This window comes from Trichosurus vulpecula, chromosome 8 (assembly GCF_011100635.1).
Source record: "Trichosurus vulpecula isolate mTriVul1 chromosome 8, mTriVul1.pri, whole genome shotgun sequence".
Classification (NCBI taxonomy): domain Eukaryota; kingdom Metazoa; phylum Chordata; class Mammalia; order Diprotodontia; family Phalangeridae; genus Trichosurus; species Trichosurus vulpecula.
In genome coordinates, this window is record NC_050580.1 from 199,364,901 (window position 1) to 199,384,587 (window position 19,687).

General features: G+C 38.8%; 1 protein-coding gene across 1 annotated transcript; it reads left to right on the plus strand.

Moving 5' to 3' along the window:
- Positions 1-5,130: 5,130 nt before the first annotated feature.
- Positions 5,131-18,585, plus strand: B2M (beta-2-microglobulin). Its single transcript, XM_036735499.1, has 4 exons — positions 5,131-5,247; positions 14,626-14,904; positions 15,878-15,937; positions 17,841-18,585. The coding sequence occupies exons 1-3, from the start codon at positions 5,175-5,177 to the stop codon at positions 15,892-15,894; spliced, it is 369 nt and encodes a 122-aa protein (XP_036591394.1). The 5' UTR covers positions 5,131-5,174; the 3' UTR covers positions 15,895-15,937; positions 17,841-18,585.
- Positions 18,586-19,687: the final 1,102 nt, after the last annotated feature.

Genomic DNA, 19,687 nt, shown 5'->3' on the forward strand with positions numbered 1-19,687 from the left:
TTTATAAAGAAAATAAGGCCTGAAGCTAGTAATACTAACTCACATACATATAGTTTTAATGTTCACAGAGCACTTTATGTACATTATCTCATTGATCCTCACAACACCCCAGTCAGGTAAGTTGTTCAGTTGTTTCAGTAGTATCCAACTCTTCGTGACCCTATTTGGGGATTTCTTGCAAAGATGCTAGAGTAGTTTGCCATTTCCGTCTGCTTATTTTACAGATGAGGAGGCAAACAGGGTTAAGTGACTTGCCCAAGGTCACACAGCTAGGAAGTGTCTGAGGTCAGATTTGAATTCTTCTTGACTTCAGACTAGGCACTCGATTCACTTTGTCACCTAGCAACCCCTGTCAGGTATGCACTTCAGTTACTATTACTTCCATTTTATAGATGAGAAAATGAAAACTCAGAATGGCTTATCATCATACAACTTGTGTTTCAGAAGCAAGATTCAAATTCAGGTCTCTCCTGCCTCTAGGACCACTGGCATTTTCCATTATTCTGTGTTGCCTAAGACTAGGGGTGGTGAGCTAGTGTGTGGTAGTTTAAGTTATCTAAGTTATGGAAGGGTGACTCGTTATTTCTTTGTGGTATTGACATTTACTATTTAATAACAGGCTCATGCCCAAGATTTGGTAAGAGAAATGGTAAGAGTCAAACTGGAACTTGATATTACTAAGAGGATGACAAGACTGTACCTGTCTGGGTCCTATTGACTACGGATGTGATGGAGAGGGCTTAGAAGTTATCATAGATTGTCTCCTTATGACAGTGTCATGATATACTGATGTTCATAAGACTGATGAAAAGTTGAAGAGCATTGGAAGGAAGTGGGAAGGAATGGGGTGGGAGGTAGGGTGGAGGAAGAGTCGTGATCTCTGCTCTCCTAAATGTTCCATAACCAGGTTGAGTAGTCCAGGCACTAGAAATCCAGATGCTCCAAAGTAGGAAGCAGCAACCTGTCTGTGCCTTGAGGTCTATTCTAATCCTAATTAATGTCCATTCCACTACAATTCCCTTGTGTCTTTCCCCTCTCCCCATCCCCCCATATATTATAAGCTTTTTGAGGACAAAGACTGTTATAGTTTTGTTTTTATATCTCTGGACTATAGAACAATGCATAGTAGGCACTTATGAGGATTTGTTGGCTAAAGGAGGAACTACCATAGTCCCAGGGTATTTGGAAGGGAACTCTTTCCTATTCTCTTAAGCAGTTACTGCAAAAGGTTACCAAGTGGTAGATTGCCAAGGAACTTTTTATTAAATGAGTGATCTGGGTCCATTTTTTCACAACTATCAGATTAGGTACCTAGTTATCCCCATACTCTCCACCCCCTGGCATTTGACCTTTCTAGCCATGAGAATTTACCAGACCAAATCACTACCCTCAAAACTTGCTACTGTTACATGGCTATTACCAAAAAATGTCCAAGTACGTACACCTTAGGTTCCCACAAAAGCCCTCTGAAGTCACTGTACTTTTCTCCCAAACTTCCTGGTTTCTCGGTGAGTTAGACTGGCCTTCTCTGGAAAACAAGTTGGTTGGGCCCCACCTAACTACAGCCAACCTCAATTGCAAATTAGGCTTTCTCATGCTCTTTTCTCACTTTAGTTTCTTTTCCCTCTCTTCATACTCTTTTTGCCCTCCTTCTATTTTTAACCTGTTAAAATAATAGCCATATGTAATTTCTTAAACTGTTTTCATGTAATCTATTTACCATATAGCCACTTACCCACTATATGACTGGAAATCAAACTATGAGTTAAAAATTAAAACAAATTATAAATTTTCTGGAGTTGGTCTAAACATTTCATTAGGTTTGCATAATTGCTTCTTATGTGTCTTCTATGATGCATAAACTTCTAAGATAAAAGAGCAAAGTCTGAATTATAAAACCATAAAAAGTTAGGACTAGAAGGGATCTTAGAGGTCAAATACTTAAAGTCCTTCCTTATAGATAAGAATATTACAGGTTACATGACTTATCCAAAGTCTCATAGCTAGTTAATTATAAAGCTGGGGCTCTTATTCTGTCTCAAGCTACTCTATGGACTAAAACTCAGATCTCCTAAACCACTGTACAGAACTATTTCAACTACATTTAAAAACACATATACACACATGTGTATATGTGTATACAAATATATGCACATATATGTACACACATATTTTTTTTCCCATGACACAATAGCCAGGGCCATACTTGCCAAAAATAATGCTGTATCTCCCAGTATTTCTAGGAAAACTAGGAAACAATTTAATCTATGAGTTTAGAATTCTTGAGGTTTTGAAAGAGTTAATACAGTATTTAGAGCTGTCTTAAATTATAACCTTACGCATTTTAACAACAATCAACAACTCTCCTGATATTCACAAATTCTGAAGCGGGCTGGTAGAAAATATGATCTCATAGTGGTTTTGTTTGGGCAGTTGGTCGTTCAGTAGATAGAATACTGGGCTTGGAATCAGGAAGACTCATCTTCCTGAGTTCAAATCCAGCCTTAGACACCAGCACTGTGATCCTGGGCAAATCACTTAACCTTGTTTGCCTCAGATCCTCATCTGTAAAATGAGCTGGAAAAGGAAATGGCAAACCCTTCCAGTATCTTTGTTGAGAAAACCTTGAATGCAATCATGAAAAGTTGGACATAATTCAACAGCAAAATGATTTTGTTTCTCTTCCCTGTATAGTTCAACTTTGGCCTTCACAACAATGATAATCGAAATCAGAATTTCAGTTTTGTACAGGAGCTCAAAGGCTGTCTAGTCCAACGTACAGCTGACTAAGAATCCTTTCTATAACATTCCCAACCAATGGATGGCCAGCCTCTGCTTGAAGACCTTCCATGAGGAAATCTTGCTGGCTTTTAGTCATCTCCCTTCCCTAAGTCCTCACAAACTATCCTCTTTTATTAATATATTTTAGAATTTTGTGTGGAATAGAAGTAAAGCTTGCTAATTTGTAGGCTCTCTCTCTTTCGAAAATTGGGACATTTGCCTTTGTACTCTTTAAGAGTTCATGGATAAGAACTCAATAGTAACATCTGCCAGTTGTTTCAGTGTCTGAACAGGTAGTTCTTGGGAGTCTAGTGACTTACATTTTGCCCATCAGTTATCTTGGGTAACTTGGATTTCCATCTCCTTTGCTAACCATTTTTGTTCTGTATTTCTCAGGTCAAAGGCCATGCTACTTAGAAAATAAAACAAACAAAAGAGTCTAGTAGTTCAGCCTTTTCCACTGTTATCATCCTCATTCATGCTGAGCTTCAGTCCTATTCTTTTCTTGCCCCCAATATGGCTTTTTTAAAAATATTTTTGTTATTCATAGCATTCATTGCCAGCCTCAACCTATTCTGAACTTAGTGTTATATTCTTAGAAGACCATGCTACCTGACTTACATGGAAATGTGTTTTGCATCACTACACACATATATAACCTAGGTTCAGTTGCTTGCCTTCTCAATGTGGGGCGGGGAGGGAAGCAGAGGGTGGGTGAGAATTTAGAACTCAAAATTTGAAAGAAAAAAAAAAGAATGTTAAAATAGTTTTCATGTGTAATTGGGGGGAGAATAAAAAAGTAAATTTTTTAAAAACACCGTGCTATCCTCAGTTACTTTCCCTCGCTTATTATGTCTTATTTAAATATCTATCATCTGAAATTGTTGATGACTTCTTTAGGCAGTTCTCCATTTTTCCTCTTATCAGAACAATTTCTACTTATGTGCTCAGAATTTGGTTTTTGAAAGTTGACTCTCCCTCTTGGGCCTACTTCCCCCACAAAGTACTAGGCTGCTGGATCCTGCCCATCTTTTTTCTGAACTCTGAAATTTCTACTTCAACAGTCAACTTCTTGTTTGCAGTTAGGCCAAGAATAGCAGTTCTCCTTGTTGTTGCTTCCACATTTTGAAGAATGAAATCATCATTAAGGCAACTCACAAATTTCTCTGGTGTTGCTATAGTACGATCCTCTTTTTAGGTTGATTATTTTTTAATTTCTCCTTTTGTCCAAGTGGCTGTTGAACTTGGGTTGGCACCTTCCTTGAAGAAACAGAAATCTTTATTGTAGAGAATCATGGGATGTTTGTTAGAGATGAAAGAAAGTTTAGGAAAGCGTCTGGTCCAATCCCCTTATTCTACAGATGAGGAAACAGGAACCCAGACAGGTGAAGGAATTTGTCCAAGATCATGTAGGTAGTACAGAAGACCTGAGTTCGAATCCTCCCTCAAACTTAGTAGCTGTAGAAACCTGGCCAAGTCCCTTAACTTCTCTTGGCCTCAGTTTAGTCATCTGAAAAATGGAGATGGTGATAGCACCTACCTCACAGAGTTGATGTGAGGATCAGATAATGTAATATGTAAAGCACTTTGCAAATGTTAGAGCACAATATATATGCTAGTTATGAAAAGTGGTGGTGGTGGTGGCAGCGGTGGTGGTGGTGGTGGCAGCGGTGGTGGTAGTAGTAGTGGGACAGGGGATTCAAATCCAAGTCCTTTGTCTCCAAATATAGTGCCTATCATAACACGGGCCCATCGTGCCATCTGAAGCTAAGTCTGGATGGTAATCTTCAGCTAAGATTGGGGGAGGGAGGCTTTTAAGGTTTTGTCATTTTGTTTTTTTTTGCAGTGGGAATAACGTGTAGAGCTGGGGTTCTTGACCTGGGGTCCCTGAACTAGGTTAAAAAACAACCAGTGTTTTGACAATTGCGTTTCAATGTAATTGGCTTCCTTTGTAATCCTATGTATTTTAGGTCTATAAGCTTCTCCAGACTGCCAACGGAGCCAAGGACACCAAAAAGGTTAAGAATCCGTGTTAAAGCCTACAGAGAATTCACACCCCAAATTCTGCCCTAGTAATCAGATTGACAAACTTCAGAGACCTTAGCTGGGGTTTGGAACCTATCGAAAGGACGATATTTTTAAGGATGTAATAATTTAAAAAAAAAGTCCAGCCCATTCCTGCTTCCTAGAATTGTCACATGAAGCTTGGTAGTTTCCAAGCAAACGAAAATGAAAGTATTGGAAAACCCCTTTTCTAACCTCGAGCAGAGCTTTTTGCCTGGAGACCAGTGACGTGATGCTGACATTCTCTGTGTTTATTGGCAAAGCCACGGATTATATAAAAAGCTTAAGACAAACTCTCGTTCACTTTGCGCGCAGCTACTGTTCCGACGATGATGGCTCGCATCTTCATCCTTGCCCTCCTGGGGCAATTATGCTTCCTTCCCTACTTGGATGCTATCACAAGTGAGTGCCAATCTCATTTTCTTTTTTTTCCTGCGCCTGAACCTAGCCCTAGAATAGGTCCTTGAGCCTGGGACTCGCCTGGACTTAGCTTACCTCCCCACCCCAGTCCGTCCCATTTCTCCTCAGCAGGATGGAAGAGGTCTGGCAGATTGGGGTCCAGGAGAGGTGGACCCTTCAGGGTGTGCACTTCCTGGGATCCAGAACTATTGGCTTTCCTTCGTGGCAGTACATGCTCAGAACTAGCAGGGCGCCACTTAGGGTGTAGGGTGTGGGGTGTGGGGAAAGGCTTAGTGGGGTGGGGGTGGGTGGGGAAAGGCTGGGGGAGCAATAAGAAAGTGGGGGGTTTCGGGATCCAAGTCAGCCCAGGAAAGGGTAGGTCACTGGGGGGTTTCCTTTAACTTCTCCAGATCAAGTGGCTTTGTGACGGAGCTAGGGGAGACTTTGGTTGCCTGTAATTACATCAAGACAGATCGATGTCTCCAATTTTGAGTCTCTGAGCACTGGCAGGCATATAAATGCACTTGTGGAGGAGGGTGGCAGTTGCACAGTCGAGGGGGTGAGAGAGTTGGGGAGTGAGAACAAAGGAGAGATGGATGGTCCTGAGGTTTGATGGAAACGCCACTTTGTAAGCGGAACTCGCCAGAACTTGCCTTCTGTTTCAAGATAGGTTCTCTATCGCTCGCTCTCTGCATCCTCCTGGAGTCCAGGGCAGCTCTCCACCTTCAGATCTAAACTTTCCCACATGTATGTGTGGTGTGTGTATATAAATCCCATATATGAATGTATGTATATATGCCATCTTCACCCAAGCCCGCTCCTTGATGCCACCCCCTTCCCCAGCAGATAGTCCACATTATCAGCCTATATTCAATGTTTATCTCCTGATTCCTTACCCGTTGCCTACAAACACACTCAAGTGTTTTCTCACTCTTAAAAAAAAAAAAAACAAGAAACCTACCCAGATCCTCCCATCCTCACTATTGTCCTATCCCTCTCTTCTGTTTCTCAACCAAATTCATAGGAAAAGCTTCACTTAGAAAACTCCGCTTCCTCTCCTCTCTCTCTCTTTTTAAACCTCCTGAAATCTGGTTGCCAACCTGCTCTCTCCAAAATTACTAATCACCAAATCTTACAGCCTCTTTCTCAATCCTCATTCTCACTGGCCCCTTGGCAGCATTTAACACTGTTGACCTCCTGGATACTTTCTCTTTTCGGGGTTTTTCTTATTTATTCTCCTCCTCTTGCTACTTGTGGGGGCATTCCTGCTTAGTCATGTCAGGATCACTAACTGTGGGTGTACCCCAAGGCTTGGTCCTGGGCTGTCTCCTTTTTTCTCTTTACACTTTCACATTTGGTGTGACCTTCAAAATCATGGGTTTCAGTTACCATCTCACTACACATGATTCCTAGATTATCCAGCCCTAGTCTCTGTGGAGAGCTCCAGTCCCTCATCACCAACTGCCTACTGCGTATTTCCATCTGGATGTCCCTTAGACATTTCAAACTCAGCATGTCAAAAACTGTGCATTATCATTTCTCTATAATGCAGTCCTCTTCCAAATTACTGTCTTACTGCTATCCTTCCAGTCACCCATGTTTGCAACCCTGCTGCCATCCTCAATACCGCATTCTCATTCAACCTATATATTAAATCAGTTGTCAAATTTTGTCGCTTCTATCTCCACAAAATCTCTGGAATATGTTCCCCTCCTCTCCACCCACATAGCCACCACCCTAATTCAGGCAATTCTCACTCCTCATTTGAATGTTGCAGAAACCTAATTTTTTTCCCAGCCTTTAGCCAGTCCCCATTGAAATCCATCCTCACCATAGCCCCTAAAGGGGTTTTCCTAAAGTCTGATCATGTGACACCTCTCCCTCTCTCTTCCTGCTCAACAAACTCCAAAGGCTCCAAATCGCCTCTGAGATTTTAAAGAATAAAAATAAAATAAGGATGAAAAACTTCCTGGAGGACATGCCATCTGAGCTGGGTCTTGGAAATGGGTTAAGGTGGTGAAGAAGTGGAGGCAAGAATTTAGATTATCCTTGTGGAAGTTTAGCATAAAAAGGAGCTTACATCTCTCTTCTCCTTTTGGCTAACCACAAGATTTTGCTTGTGGTTAGTATTGATCCACCTCTTGGCCTCCAGAAACCAGATAGTAGCATCCTCTAACCCTTAAACTTAACTAGTTTAGCTGTCTTTTATTTCCTAAGCTTTTCAGGGGAGGTTCACCCTTTATCAAGTTCACCTATAGGTCTAGAAGGAGAGAGTATGTTGGTTGACTACTTTTGAAAAGCTCATCCTCTTTTCCTCCTTCCAAATTTCTCCAGCTCATCTACCATACTGAGCTGGCTCAATGGTAAAGCATATAGAAACCTGGGGGAAGTTTTACAACCATGGACTTGGAATTGATACACAGAAAGTGTCTGTACAGATATGTTTTGGAATAAATAATAATAGATATTTATAGCTTAGCAAGAATTAAGCTGATGGGTCATATTTTACTTTTGAACTTAGAAATGGGGCTTGGTTGAGCTTTACTGCCTCCTGCTGAACTTTGGTGTTTAATTTTCAATTGTTTTGTCCTTGTTATTTTCTTTTACATGCTATAGTTGTGTTTATTGTTTTCTTGGCTCTATTTACTTCACTTTGCATCAGTTTGTGTTTTTCCAAGGTTTTCTGTATATATTTATCATATTCGTCATTTCTTTCAACACAGTAATATTCTATTACATTCAATTACCACAATTCACTTAGCCATCCCCCATTCGATGAGTGTCTACCATGACTCCAGTTGTTTTTCAAGCTTTCTGAACCCCTCTTAGTTTGGGGAAAATTAAAAACTACACTGCTGTCTGTTATGGAAGAAATGAGCCAATGGGAAAAAGGCTCCCAACAAATATCAGTATCTTAGTAGAAGTCAGTAAGAGGCCAAAGTTATTGGATAGAGAGGTACCTTGGTTTAAGAGCTGCCTTTGCTGCATCTGTGGAGGAGTTTTCCATACTGGAGAGTTCCCTGAATCTATTAAATCACAGGTCCAGACCTCTCCCACTCACTACTCTCACCAAAAAGGAAGAAAAGGAGTTAGACCAAAACAGAAATAATGTAGAACTTTTTAAAGTTGGGAAGTAAATTTGTCCCTTGGTAAGCTATTTTTTTTCTCTTCATTTAAACAAAGAAAGCTTTTGAAGTAAACATTTAAAACTTTATCTAGACTAGTCTAAATATAGCCGACTTCCTGAAAATAAGATTTCTTTGAAAGAAAAAATATGCGTAGCTATACACTCAAAGCACTACATCAAGATAAATGCGAAATACATATAAAAGGCATGCTGTGAAAATTATTTTCGATTCAATTAAAAATAAAAAGGAACTCATGCTATTCTTAAATTAAGCAGTAAAAATAATGATTTTTTTAATGTTTTATTTTGGTTGGAATGTAATTATTTACTTATTTTGGTTTGAGGGTCACTGTTAGAAAAAAACAGCCAATTCCCTTCTCTCTCCAACCTGTATCGTCAGCTTTTAGAAAAAACTTTGTACTTTAGGATCCAAACTTTAGATTGTTTTAGCATTATACTTTCTTAGCTTTAGCCTGAACTAGGTCAGTCAGTCTTTTTTCTTTCTCATTCTTGCTTCTCTTTTTAAAATTCAAACTTAGCAACTCAATAAAAACGTTCAGATGCATAAACACACAAAATTATATATGAAATTGTAAACTGTTACTTATGTTTTACTTCAAAATTAGGGTACTAACTTTAAAAGGAAAAAAAAATGCCCAGTTTGCTTTTGTGTTCCTTCTAAAATTTTTTCATCTGAGTATATTTTTTTTAGATTTTGTGGCCTTTTTTTATATTTACAATGTGTTCGTGGTCTGCTTTTGCTTTATCATTATGTCATTATATATTTCACTGAAATCTTTACATATGTCATTGAGAATCACAGAACTCGTGCAACTCAAGTTATCAAAGCTTCATGTTGAAAATCGCAGAGTTGGAAGAGATCTCAGAGTTGATGTAGTACAAATTATATCTGAATAGGATTCTCCTCTACAACCTGATCAATAGATAGCATTCTGCACTTGGAGTTAGGAAAAAGCTGAATTCAAATCCTGCCCATTATTAGCTGTGCGACCTGGTTAGTCACATAACTTCTCTGTTTCATCATCTTTTTTTTTTCTTTTGAGTAGTCTTTTATTTTTTCCTCAATTACATGTAAAAACAATTTTGAACATTCATTTTAAAAAATTTCGAGTTCCAAATTCTCTCCTTCCTTACTGGTAAGCAATTTGAAGTATGTTATACATGTGCAATCAAACAAAACATATTTCCATATAAGTCATGTTGTGAAAGAAAACACAGACCAAAAAAAAAAAATCAGTTTTCTCAGCTTTAAAATGAGAAGGTTGTACTCGGTGGTCTGTCTAAGGTTCCTTCTAGCTCAAAAATATACTTTCTTCATCCTACGATCTATCAGACAAATGGTTTCCAGTCTCTGCTTGAAGACCTCCTGTGATAGAAACCTCACTATCTGCCCGGGGAGCCTTTTCTACTTTTGATCAGCTCTAATTGTTATGAAATTTTCCCTTCTATCAAGCCAAACTTCAAAATGTCAGTTTGATTCTCTTAGGTCTTTTTAGGATGTATATCTCACTCTTTTTTTTGAAGTTTTTTTTAATTAAGATTTTTTATTTTTAGTTTACGACACTCAGTTCCACATAACTTTGAGTTCCAGATTTTCTTTCCCCCCTCCCTCTGCCCCAAGATGGCATGGAATCTGATATATCTTCTACATATAACTTCGCATTGAACTTATTTACATAATAGTCAAGTTGTAAAGAAGAATCATGACCAATGGAATGAATCATGAGAAAGAAGAAACAAACAAAAAAAAACCAAAAGAAAAAAAAAGGAGAGCAAATAGTGTGCCTCAATCTGCATTCAGACTCCATAGTTCTTTCTCTGGATGTAGATAGCTCTCTCCATCATGAGTCCTTTAGAGTTGTCTTTGAACCTTGTATTGCTGAGAAGAGCAAAGTCTATCAAGGTTAGTCATCACAGAATCCATACATCTGTGGTTGTGTATAGTGTTCTCCTAGTTCTGCTCCATTCACTCAGCATTATATCCTGCAGGTTTTTCCAGGTTATCATGAAGTCCGTATCTTCCCCATTTTTATAGCACAATAGCATTCCATTACATTCATATACCACAACTTGTTCAGCCATTCCCTAATTGATGGGCATCCCCTTGATTTCCAATTCTTTGCTACTACAAAAAGAGCCGCTATAAATATTTTTGTACATATGGATCCTTTTCCCACTTGTGTGATCTCTTTGGGGTGTATCCCACTCTTATGAGAGAGAGTCTTCTTGTGCTGCTATCATCACTGGGGGAAATGATTCAACTCTATTTAATTCAACAAGCCTTTATTAGGCACCAACTATGTGTAAGGGCTACAAAGGGGATACAAAGACTCTGCCTTAAAGTAACATTCTGCTGAGGGGATACAGCATTTATATATAATAAGTATAAGGTAATTTGAGGAGAAAGCAGTAATTAGTAAGACAGGAAAAGGTCTCCTGCAGGGGGTGGAACCCAAGTTGAGCCTTGAAGGAAGTTAACAATTCTGGGAGGCAAAAATGAGGAGGGAGTGTATTCCAAGCATGGGGACAATCAGTGCAAAGACATGGAGGCAAGAGAAGAAATACTGAGTTTGGAGTACGGATGGTAGGTCAGTTTGTTTGGACTCTAGAGTATGTGAAGGGGAATAATGTAAAGTAAATCTGGAAGGCTAGGCTGGAGCCAGATTATACAAGGGGTTTAAATGTAAAATAAATGAGTTTTTTATTTTATAGTCGAGGTAATAGGGAATCACTGCAGATTTTTTAAAATTGGAATGGGGAAAGACTGATATTGTCAGACCTATGCTTTAGGAAGATTATTTTGGAAGCTCTATGACTAATTTTGAGTTTTATTGTGCTCCAGGATTATCTTTCAGATATAACCAGAATTATGTCATAGTACTATTCTGTTACCTTTTTTTGGCTATTATAAATAATGCTTCTGCAATCATCAAAACTACTTGGTACTGGCTAAGAAATAGTGGTGGGTCATTGGAATAGGTTAGGCACACAGGACACAATAGTCAGTGACAGTAATCTACTCTTTGATAAACCCAAAGACTCCAGCTTCTGGGATAAGAACTCACTATTTGACAAAAACTGCTTGGAAAACTGGAAAATAGTATGGCAGAAACTAGGCATAGACCAACATCTTACACTCTATGCCAAGATAAAGTCAAAATGAGTACATGATTTAAATATAAAGGCTGATACTACAAACAAACTGGAAAGCAAGGGATAGTTTACCTGTCAGATTTATGGAGAATGGAAGAATTTATGATCAAACAAGAGATAGAGAACATAATGAAATGCAAAATGGATAATTTTGATTACATTAAATTGAAAAGTTTTTGCACAAAGCTAATGCAACCAAGATTAGAAGGGAAACAAATTTTATAGCTGGTGTCTCTGATAAAGGCCTTATTTTTAAAGTATATAGAGAACTGAGTCAAATTTATAAGAATACAAGTCATTCCCCAATTGATAAATGGTCAAATGGCAGTTTTCAGATGAAGAAATTAAAGCTATCTATAGTCATATGAAAACATGCTCTAAATCACTATTGATTAGAGAAGTGCAAATCAAAACAACACTGAGGTACTGCATCACATTTATCAGATTGGTTAACATGATAAAACAGGAAAATGATAAATGTTGGAGAAGATGTGGGAAAATTGGAACACTAAGGCATTGTTGGTGGAGTTGTGAACAGATCCAAACATTCTGGAGAGCAATTTGGAACTATGTACAAAGGGCTCTAAAACTGTGCTTATCCTTTGACCCAGCAATACCACTTCTAGGTCTGTATTCCAAGATATAATAAAAACAGGAAAAGGACCCACATGAACAAAAATTATTTATAATAGCTCTTTTTGTGGTGGCCAAGAATTGGAAATTGAGGGGATGCCCATCAATTGCGGAATGGTGGAAGAAGTTATGGTATGTGAAGGTAATGGAATACTGTTGTTCCATAAGAAATGATGAGCAAGTGGACTTCAGAAAAACCCGGAAAGACTTACATGAACCGATGCTGAGTGAAGTGAGCAAAACCAGAAGAACATTTTACACAGTAATAGCAATATTATGCAATGACTAACTCTGATAAGACTTAACTCTTCTCAGCAATGCAATGATCTAAGACAACTCCAAAACACTCGTGATGGAAAATGCTATCCACGTCCAGAAAAAGAATTATGGAGTCTAAATGCAGATCGAAGCATACTATTTGCTCTCTCTTTTTTGTTTCTTCTTTCTCGTTGTTTCTCCCATTAGTTCTTACAACATGACAAATGTGAAAATATGTTTAATATGAATATATATGTAGAGCCTGTATCAGATTGCATGCTGCTTTGTGTTGGGGGCAGGGGAGAGATAGGGAGAAAATTTGGAACTCAATCTTCTTGCAATAATACCTTTAGGTCCTAGCAGTGGTACCAGTGAGTCAGGATCATGAACAGCTTTGTAGCCTTTATTTTTATGCAGTTGCTGCTTTACAAAAAATAAAGATTGTACCAGTGTGTTTCTCCATGGTATTGCCAATAATGAATTTGAGCATTTAAAATTATTTTTGTTAATTTAATGAGCAAAAGGCAGTTTTAATTTGCATTTTTGTTAAGGAATTTGAATCATTTTCAGGTGATTATTGATAATTCACGTTTCTTTTAGGAACTACTTGTTCACATTCTTTGACCATGTGTCCATTGAAGAATGGATCTTATTGATATATCCATGGTGCAATGGGAAGAGTCCTGGGCTTAAGTTCAAATCCAGTCTCAGATACTTGTTAGCCATATGTGATCCTGGACAAGCCATTTCACTTCTGTCTGTCTCAATTCTCTTATCTGTAAAATGGGGATCAGAATAGCACCTACTTCCCAGGGCTGTTGTGAGGTTAACATGGGATAGTATTTGTAAAATGCTTTGCAAATCATAAAGTACCAGCTATTGTTATTTAGTTCAAAATTTATAAATTTTAAACTCTCTTCTACAATAATTAAATAGGTTTAATACCCTTTGACCATGTCACTTGGCTCATTTCTCAAATATAAATGATTCAATCTGCCATGTTGGACAAAATAGAATTTTCATATATTATTTAATTGTATAGCTTCTTGGATCCAATAAGAAAGGGAACAACAGTACCAAATGCCTATTTATTTGTCATTTCCCCAGTTACAATTTCCTCTTTAGAGATAAGGAAATTGAACCTCAGAGAAGTTAAATAATTTGTCCGTGGTCATTTAGTGATGGAGACCAAGTCATCCCTGGGCTCTTTCCAATATACCACATTGCTTCAGTATTGCCTCACTATTTAATTTTAAAAAGTTATATCCCAAGGGCTCATAATTGCCCCTACTCTTCCCACACCCCGCCCCCCGCCCCGCTCCCCACCAACTCCTTAACTAATTCCATAACATTTACATTTCCTTATCCCACCACAATTTTCCCTCTTTGCTACTCCCTTTCAGCCCCTACCCAAACTGTACCCTTCAGCAGTGGCTTATGCTTGGGGGACTCATGATTCTTTGTAGCAGAAGGGAAGTGGTGACGTATTCCTACTGTTCCAACCTGAAACTCTGAACACATTTTCCTATGGAAACATTATTATGTGTGGTGGTTAGATTACATAGTGCAATTTTGTTGTTGTTCAGTTGTTTCAGTTGTGTCTGACTCTTTGTGACACTAGTTGGGGTTTTCCTTGGCAAAGATACTGGAGTGGTTTGCCATTTCCTTCCACTCACTTTACAGATGAGGAAACTGAGGCAAACAGGATTAAGTGACTTGTCCAGGTCACCCAGCTAGTAAGTGTCTGAGGCCAGATTTGAACTCATGAAGTTAATTTTCCCTGAATCTAAGACCTGTGCTCCATCCACTGTGCCACCTAGCTGCCCCACAATATGCTTTTAAGTTTAATCTGCATTACTAAAAAGTGCATTACTGTACTTTCCCCATTACTTTCTTAAGTCTAGAAATCAGTAAAACAATAAATCAAGCCCTGATATATATAGTTTGCTGATTTCCAAGGTGTCAGTGCTCACACTGAAAATTTAACTATCAGCTCTAAGAATAGCTAGAGCTGACTTCAGGACATACCTGTCCCTATGCAACAGATCTGAAAATGTATGCCTCCCCAAATTGGAGGTGAGAATGAAAGAAGAATGACTAAAGCTTCTATCTGTTTGGGGCCGAAGTTCAACCATAACAGGTCAAATAATGTGAATACTTTTCATTTTCCTCTTTCTTTTATTCCTCAGGCTCTCCCAAGGTTCAGGTTTATTCCCGCCACCCAGTGGACAGTAACAAAGAAAACTTCGTCAACTGCTTTGTGTCTGGATTCCACCCACCCCAGATTACCATTGAATTATCAAAGGATGGGGAAAAGATTCCCAAAGTAGAGGAATCTGACCTGTCCTTCAGCAACGATTGGACTTTCAATCGCCTCGTCTCCGCTCCTTTCGATCCAAACTCTAGAAGTGAATACACTTGCAAAGTTACCCATTCAACCCTCCAGGAGCCCAAAGTGGTTAAATGGGGTAAGTTCTAAGTTCTTCCTTCACCAATTTTTAGGTGGGTTCCACTGTCTCTGAATAGATTCATATCAGAAAACTCTAATAAGCACAAAGAATCTGAACATTAAAACCCTGCAAGGTGACATCACATGGGTTCAGTATGTATCAGCGATCTTGGCTGAGCTGCTCTAATGCCCCACAGTTTATTGGCCTTGTGAGTTGGTCAGCTGAGGAGAGGAGAACCAGGAGAACAAAGGGCATCGGCACTTACAAATAGTAAACTTTAAGAAATGCAATTTCGAGGCAGCGAGTTGTTGTGGTAGATACAGCACTAACCCTGGTGCTGGGAAGACTTGAATTCAAATACAGCTTCAGACACTTACTAGCTGTGTGACCCTGGGCAAGTCACCTAATCATCCAAAAAACCAACCAAACAAAAGAAATGCCTGATCTATATTGCACATTATATTTTTAGTTTAAATTAAAATTGTTACTTGCTGTTAGCCTTTTATTTTGGCTATAGGCCCATGTTCCTTTGAAGTACAATTTCTATAGCTATTCATTGTTCTCTTTTAGGGGGATAATTATGAAGGGGTTTTGCCATATTTTTTAGTGTGACATAGTATATGGTATAAAACATGTACATAAATATACATTATATATAGACTTCCATGAATGAAAAGGGGAGTGCTACACAGTTTTGACAATTTCACTGACAGCACAGACTGTCAGAGAGGTCTGCGTCTCTCCTAGATCTTTGATATTCAAGTGTGTAATATGAATTTTTTGTTCTGATTTAGTGGGACTCTTACAAAAAGCCTGCCTCTGCATTGTTTCTCACATCCTCCACCCCACCCCTACGTGGATAGCCATGATAGCATCCTCCGAGCTGTCTCCAGACTGGAGTAACATTGTCCCCTCAGTACTGCCCGTGATGTTCATCTTCGATTCCTCCAAATTAAAGCTTGATGGATTTTTTCTCTCATCTCTTTTACAGACCCAGAAAACAACTAACGTGCAGTATGGAGGGTCAGCTGTTGACCTTGGACGTTTGGAGGTTTGTTGTTTCTTTTTCTTCCTCTCATTTCAGTGTCCTTTTTTCTGTACAAGTTCACAGATTCCCCTAGAATCTATCCACAGACCTCAGGTTAAATACCCATTATGGAACAGATGGTGGTTGAGCTGAATCTTAAAGGAAGAGAGGCCCTTTGTGAAGTGAAAGGTGGGAAGGCATACCAAGCATGTGAGACAGCCAGTGCAAAGTCACAGAGAAGGAAGATACCATTTGCCAGTTAAACTTACAGTTCTCATTAGGATCCCAGGCTAGAGTCAAATGATAACCCTGTCATCAAACACAATGTCCAGATAGTGAATTTATGTGAGGCAGCCAGGTGGCACAGTGGAGGTTATGCTGGGCCTGGAGTCAGAAGACCTGGGTTCAAATCCTGACTTACTAGCTATGTGACCCTGGGCAAGTCACTTCACCTTTGCCTCAGTTTCCTCATCTGTAGGTTGAGATAATAACTGTACCAACCTCTCTGGGTTGAAGACCAAATGAGAAAATATTTGTAAGACTTTACAGATGCTAATTGCGAGCTATCATCATCATCATCATTAAATGCTAACTATGGCCCTAACGAGCTGGCTCTTTTGCAGATGGTAACTGACTTGAAGTAGAAGCTGAGGCTGGACAACTCTAGAGTTAGGACCGGGAAGCCAGCTGTGTTTTGTAGTCCGTGGGACTTGCCTGCTCAACTCTACTAGCTTCCTGTTGATTCTAAGATACAAGAGAAACACCTTTATTCAGCTTTTAGAACCCTTTGGAAACTCTTAAAACCTCAGCCTCACTGGACCTGACTCCCTGTCCCATGCTCTTCGACCTAGCCAAATTGGCCTTCTTTTCTGTCCCTTCCTCTGTCTCCCATCTCTTGGCCTTTGTGCCTGGAAACTCTCCCTTATTTCCACCTCATCAAGGAGGACCCTCTTCAAGATGCACTCAACCACCGTCTTCTCCAAAAGGGGAATAGATTTCATGAGGGTCTTTGAACTTGGGATACATCTTTGTTTGTTTCCTTTGAAATCTTATGTATTTTATTTTATGCATTTAAAAACCTTATTCTGGGAAGGGGTCAGTAGACTTCATTAAACTGCCAAAGGGGTCCATGATGCAAAAAAGGTTAAAAAACTCTTGTTCTCCATGAAGCCTTTCCTGATCCCTCATCTGTTAGTATTGTCCATTCCAACTTACCTTGTATTTAATTACTTTTTATTTATTTGTATTTATTCACTCTGTATTTGTGCTACATACACATATATGTATATATATATATGTGCATTGTCGGTAGAGGCCCTTTCATTTTGAAAAACGTTATGAATATTTTATTGTTTACAAGAAAAATTGTCTGTAAAAAAAAAACCTGCTCATTTAACTTTTGCACAGGATCAGTTATTTTTCATGACACATTAACATCGATAATTTTCATGAATGGTTGTCTTTCTGTTGGTTTTCTAGAACTTTTTGGTTAATTTTCTTTTGTTTATTTCTCTAAAGCAAAAGACTTCATATGACCTTGAGTGCAGAGATGTCAGACCAATTCTTTGGTTATACTTGGTTGTGTCCTAGCTTCAAAGTACAAATCATCGAACTCCATCCTTTAATGAAATATTATTGAGAATAAATCTTAATGGGTAAAGAAAAAAAAGGAAATACTATTATTATGTACACATATGTACATATATGGATAAGCAGCACAAATATAGAGAATAGAAATATATTTGTGTATGCATATATATTTGCATGTAGATATGCTTGTCCTCTTCCATTAGGGTATAAGCTCCTTACATGTAGGCAGTTGTGCTTTGTAGTTGTATCCCTAGTACTTAGTAAAGTGCCCAGCACATAGTAGGTGCTTAATAAGTGCTTGTTTGATGGAATAATTGATTTTTTTCTTCTTCCTTAGGCTTCAAGACATCTGGCCTGAAATAGAAGGATGTTAAATATCCCTATATTTTCATGAAATTACATTGAAGTGGAGTTTGGCTTTAATTTAGCTAAATTTAATTTGAGTAGGTATAGAACTGCTAACAGTCTTCTTTTAAGTTTCACTTTGATTATTTACCTTCTATGCATGTATCATTTGATATGATATTTAGACATTGTAAGAAATGTGCAGCTTTGAGAGAGAGGAGAAACAAATCCTGGGAGAACTCAGTATTTGTTCCCTTTATAAGTCCTGAGTTACTCAGTTATTTCTTCATGCAGAATTTAATTCGCTACATTTTATTCTATAAACTCATTGATGCTCAGAATTTCAAACTCTTAACTCCTTCTATATTTAGAATTTTAGAGGATAATTTGAATATAATGTTATCAGTATCATTGGGGGCTTTTTAACCAATAATTGAGCACAACCTTTGCTCCTAGTGTAACTGCCAGATTCCAGCTCAATCAGTAACCTAACAAGCATTTAGTAAGGACCTGAGGTCCGAAATGTCCAGAACATTCAGTATGTGAACATCTCTCTGGGAGTCCTGAACCTTTCCTCTGTCAAAAAGTCAGTTTCAAAAAAAAAGCATACTGGTAGCAATTTTTGTATTAATTGTTAAACTGAAATCTGAATCTAAAAAGGAAAGCCCCAAAATGTGCTTATCTAAATTTTGCTGTTGAAAAGCATGTTTTACTGAATAAAACAATTGTGAAACTGAGTGTGTAAGTTTCTCACTTAAGTCAAAATGATGGGCAGCTTTACAATGGAGTTATAATACAGTACTGTAGTTTGGGGCAACTAGGTGGGGCAGTGGGTAGAACACCAGACCTGGAGGGAGGAAGACTCATCTTTCTAAGTTCAAATCTGACTTCAGACACTTACTAGCTATGTGACCCTGGGCAAGTCACGTAACCTTTGCCTCAGTTTCCTCCTCTGTAAAATGAGTTGGAGAAGGAAATGGAAACCAACCACTCCAGTATCTTTTTTTTTTGGAGGGGGAAAGGCAAGGCAATTGGGGGTAAGCGACTTGCTTACACAGCTAGCAAATGTGTCAAGTGTCTGAGGCTGGATTTGAACTCAGGTCCTCCTGACTCCAGGGCTGGTGCTCTACTCACTGTGACACCTAGCTGCCTCCACTCCAGTATCTTTGCCAAGAAAACCCCAAATGGGGTCACGAAGGGTCAGGGAGGACTGAAAAAACTGAACAACAACTCTAGTTTGAGATGAGAGGTCTTAGTGGCCAAATCCTACATGCAAACCTGACACTCAATGGCAAGGTAAGCTACTGATGTCCCTAACTGCTCCTCACAGGAGAATGGACTTACAATGCTTTCTCCTGAGCTGCAGGTCCAGACTTCCGTTCTTGGTAGCTCTCACATCACTGAGTCTCTCAGTACATAGTGCATTTATGGACTTAAGACATTTACTGGTCAGAAGTTGGGTATTTCCTAGAATGTGAATTTGATGACAGCTCTGTTCTTTGGACTCACTGTCCAAAATGGAAGAGCCAAATCCACGTGGTTAAGAGAATACACAGGAACAGGAAGATGTCTTTAGGAAATGGTTAGAAGCTTTTGGCTTTAGCCTATGAGATTTTTTTTTTTTTTAGTATCCAATCATTTGATCGGTATTTTGACATTGTATAGTGCTGTCAGGTTTATAAAGTGCTTTACAAAGAACTTTATCCCATTTGATTCTCCCCACAACCCTGTGGGATAGAAGCTGTAGGTATTGTCAACTAGAGCTGTAGTGAGGGTGCTCTGGGGCTGTAGTTGAACCTGTAACAAATCACTTCTCCCTGTAACTGCCTCAGGCAACTC

Excerpts from the sequence above, each read along its gene's own strand:
- B2M (XM_036735499.1), top strand. The coding sequence starts at position 5,175 with ATGATGGCTCGCATCTTCATCCTTGCCCTCCTGGGGCAATTATGCTTC. Across the intron at positions 5,248-14,625 it reads CTACTTGGATGCTATCACAA|GCTCTCCCAAGGTTCAGGTT; the intron begins GTGAGTGCCAAT and ends TTTATTCCTCAG.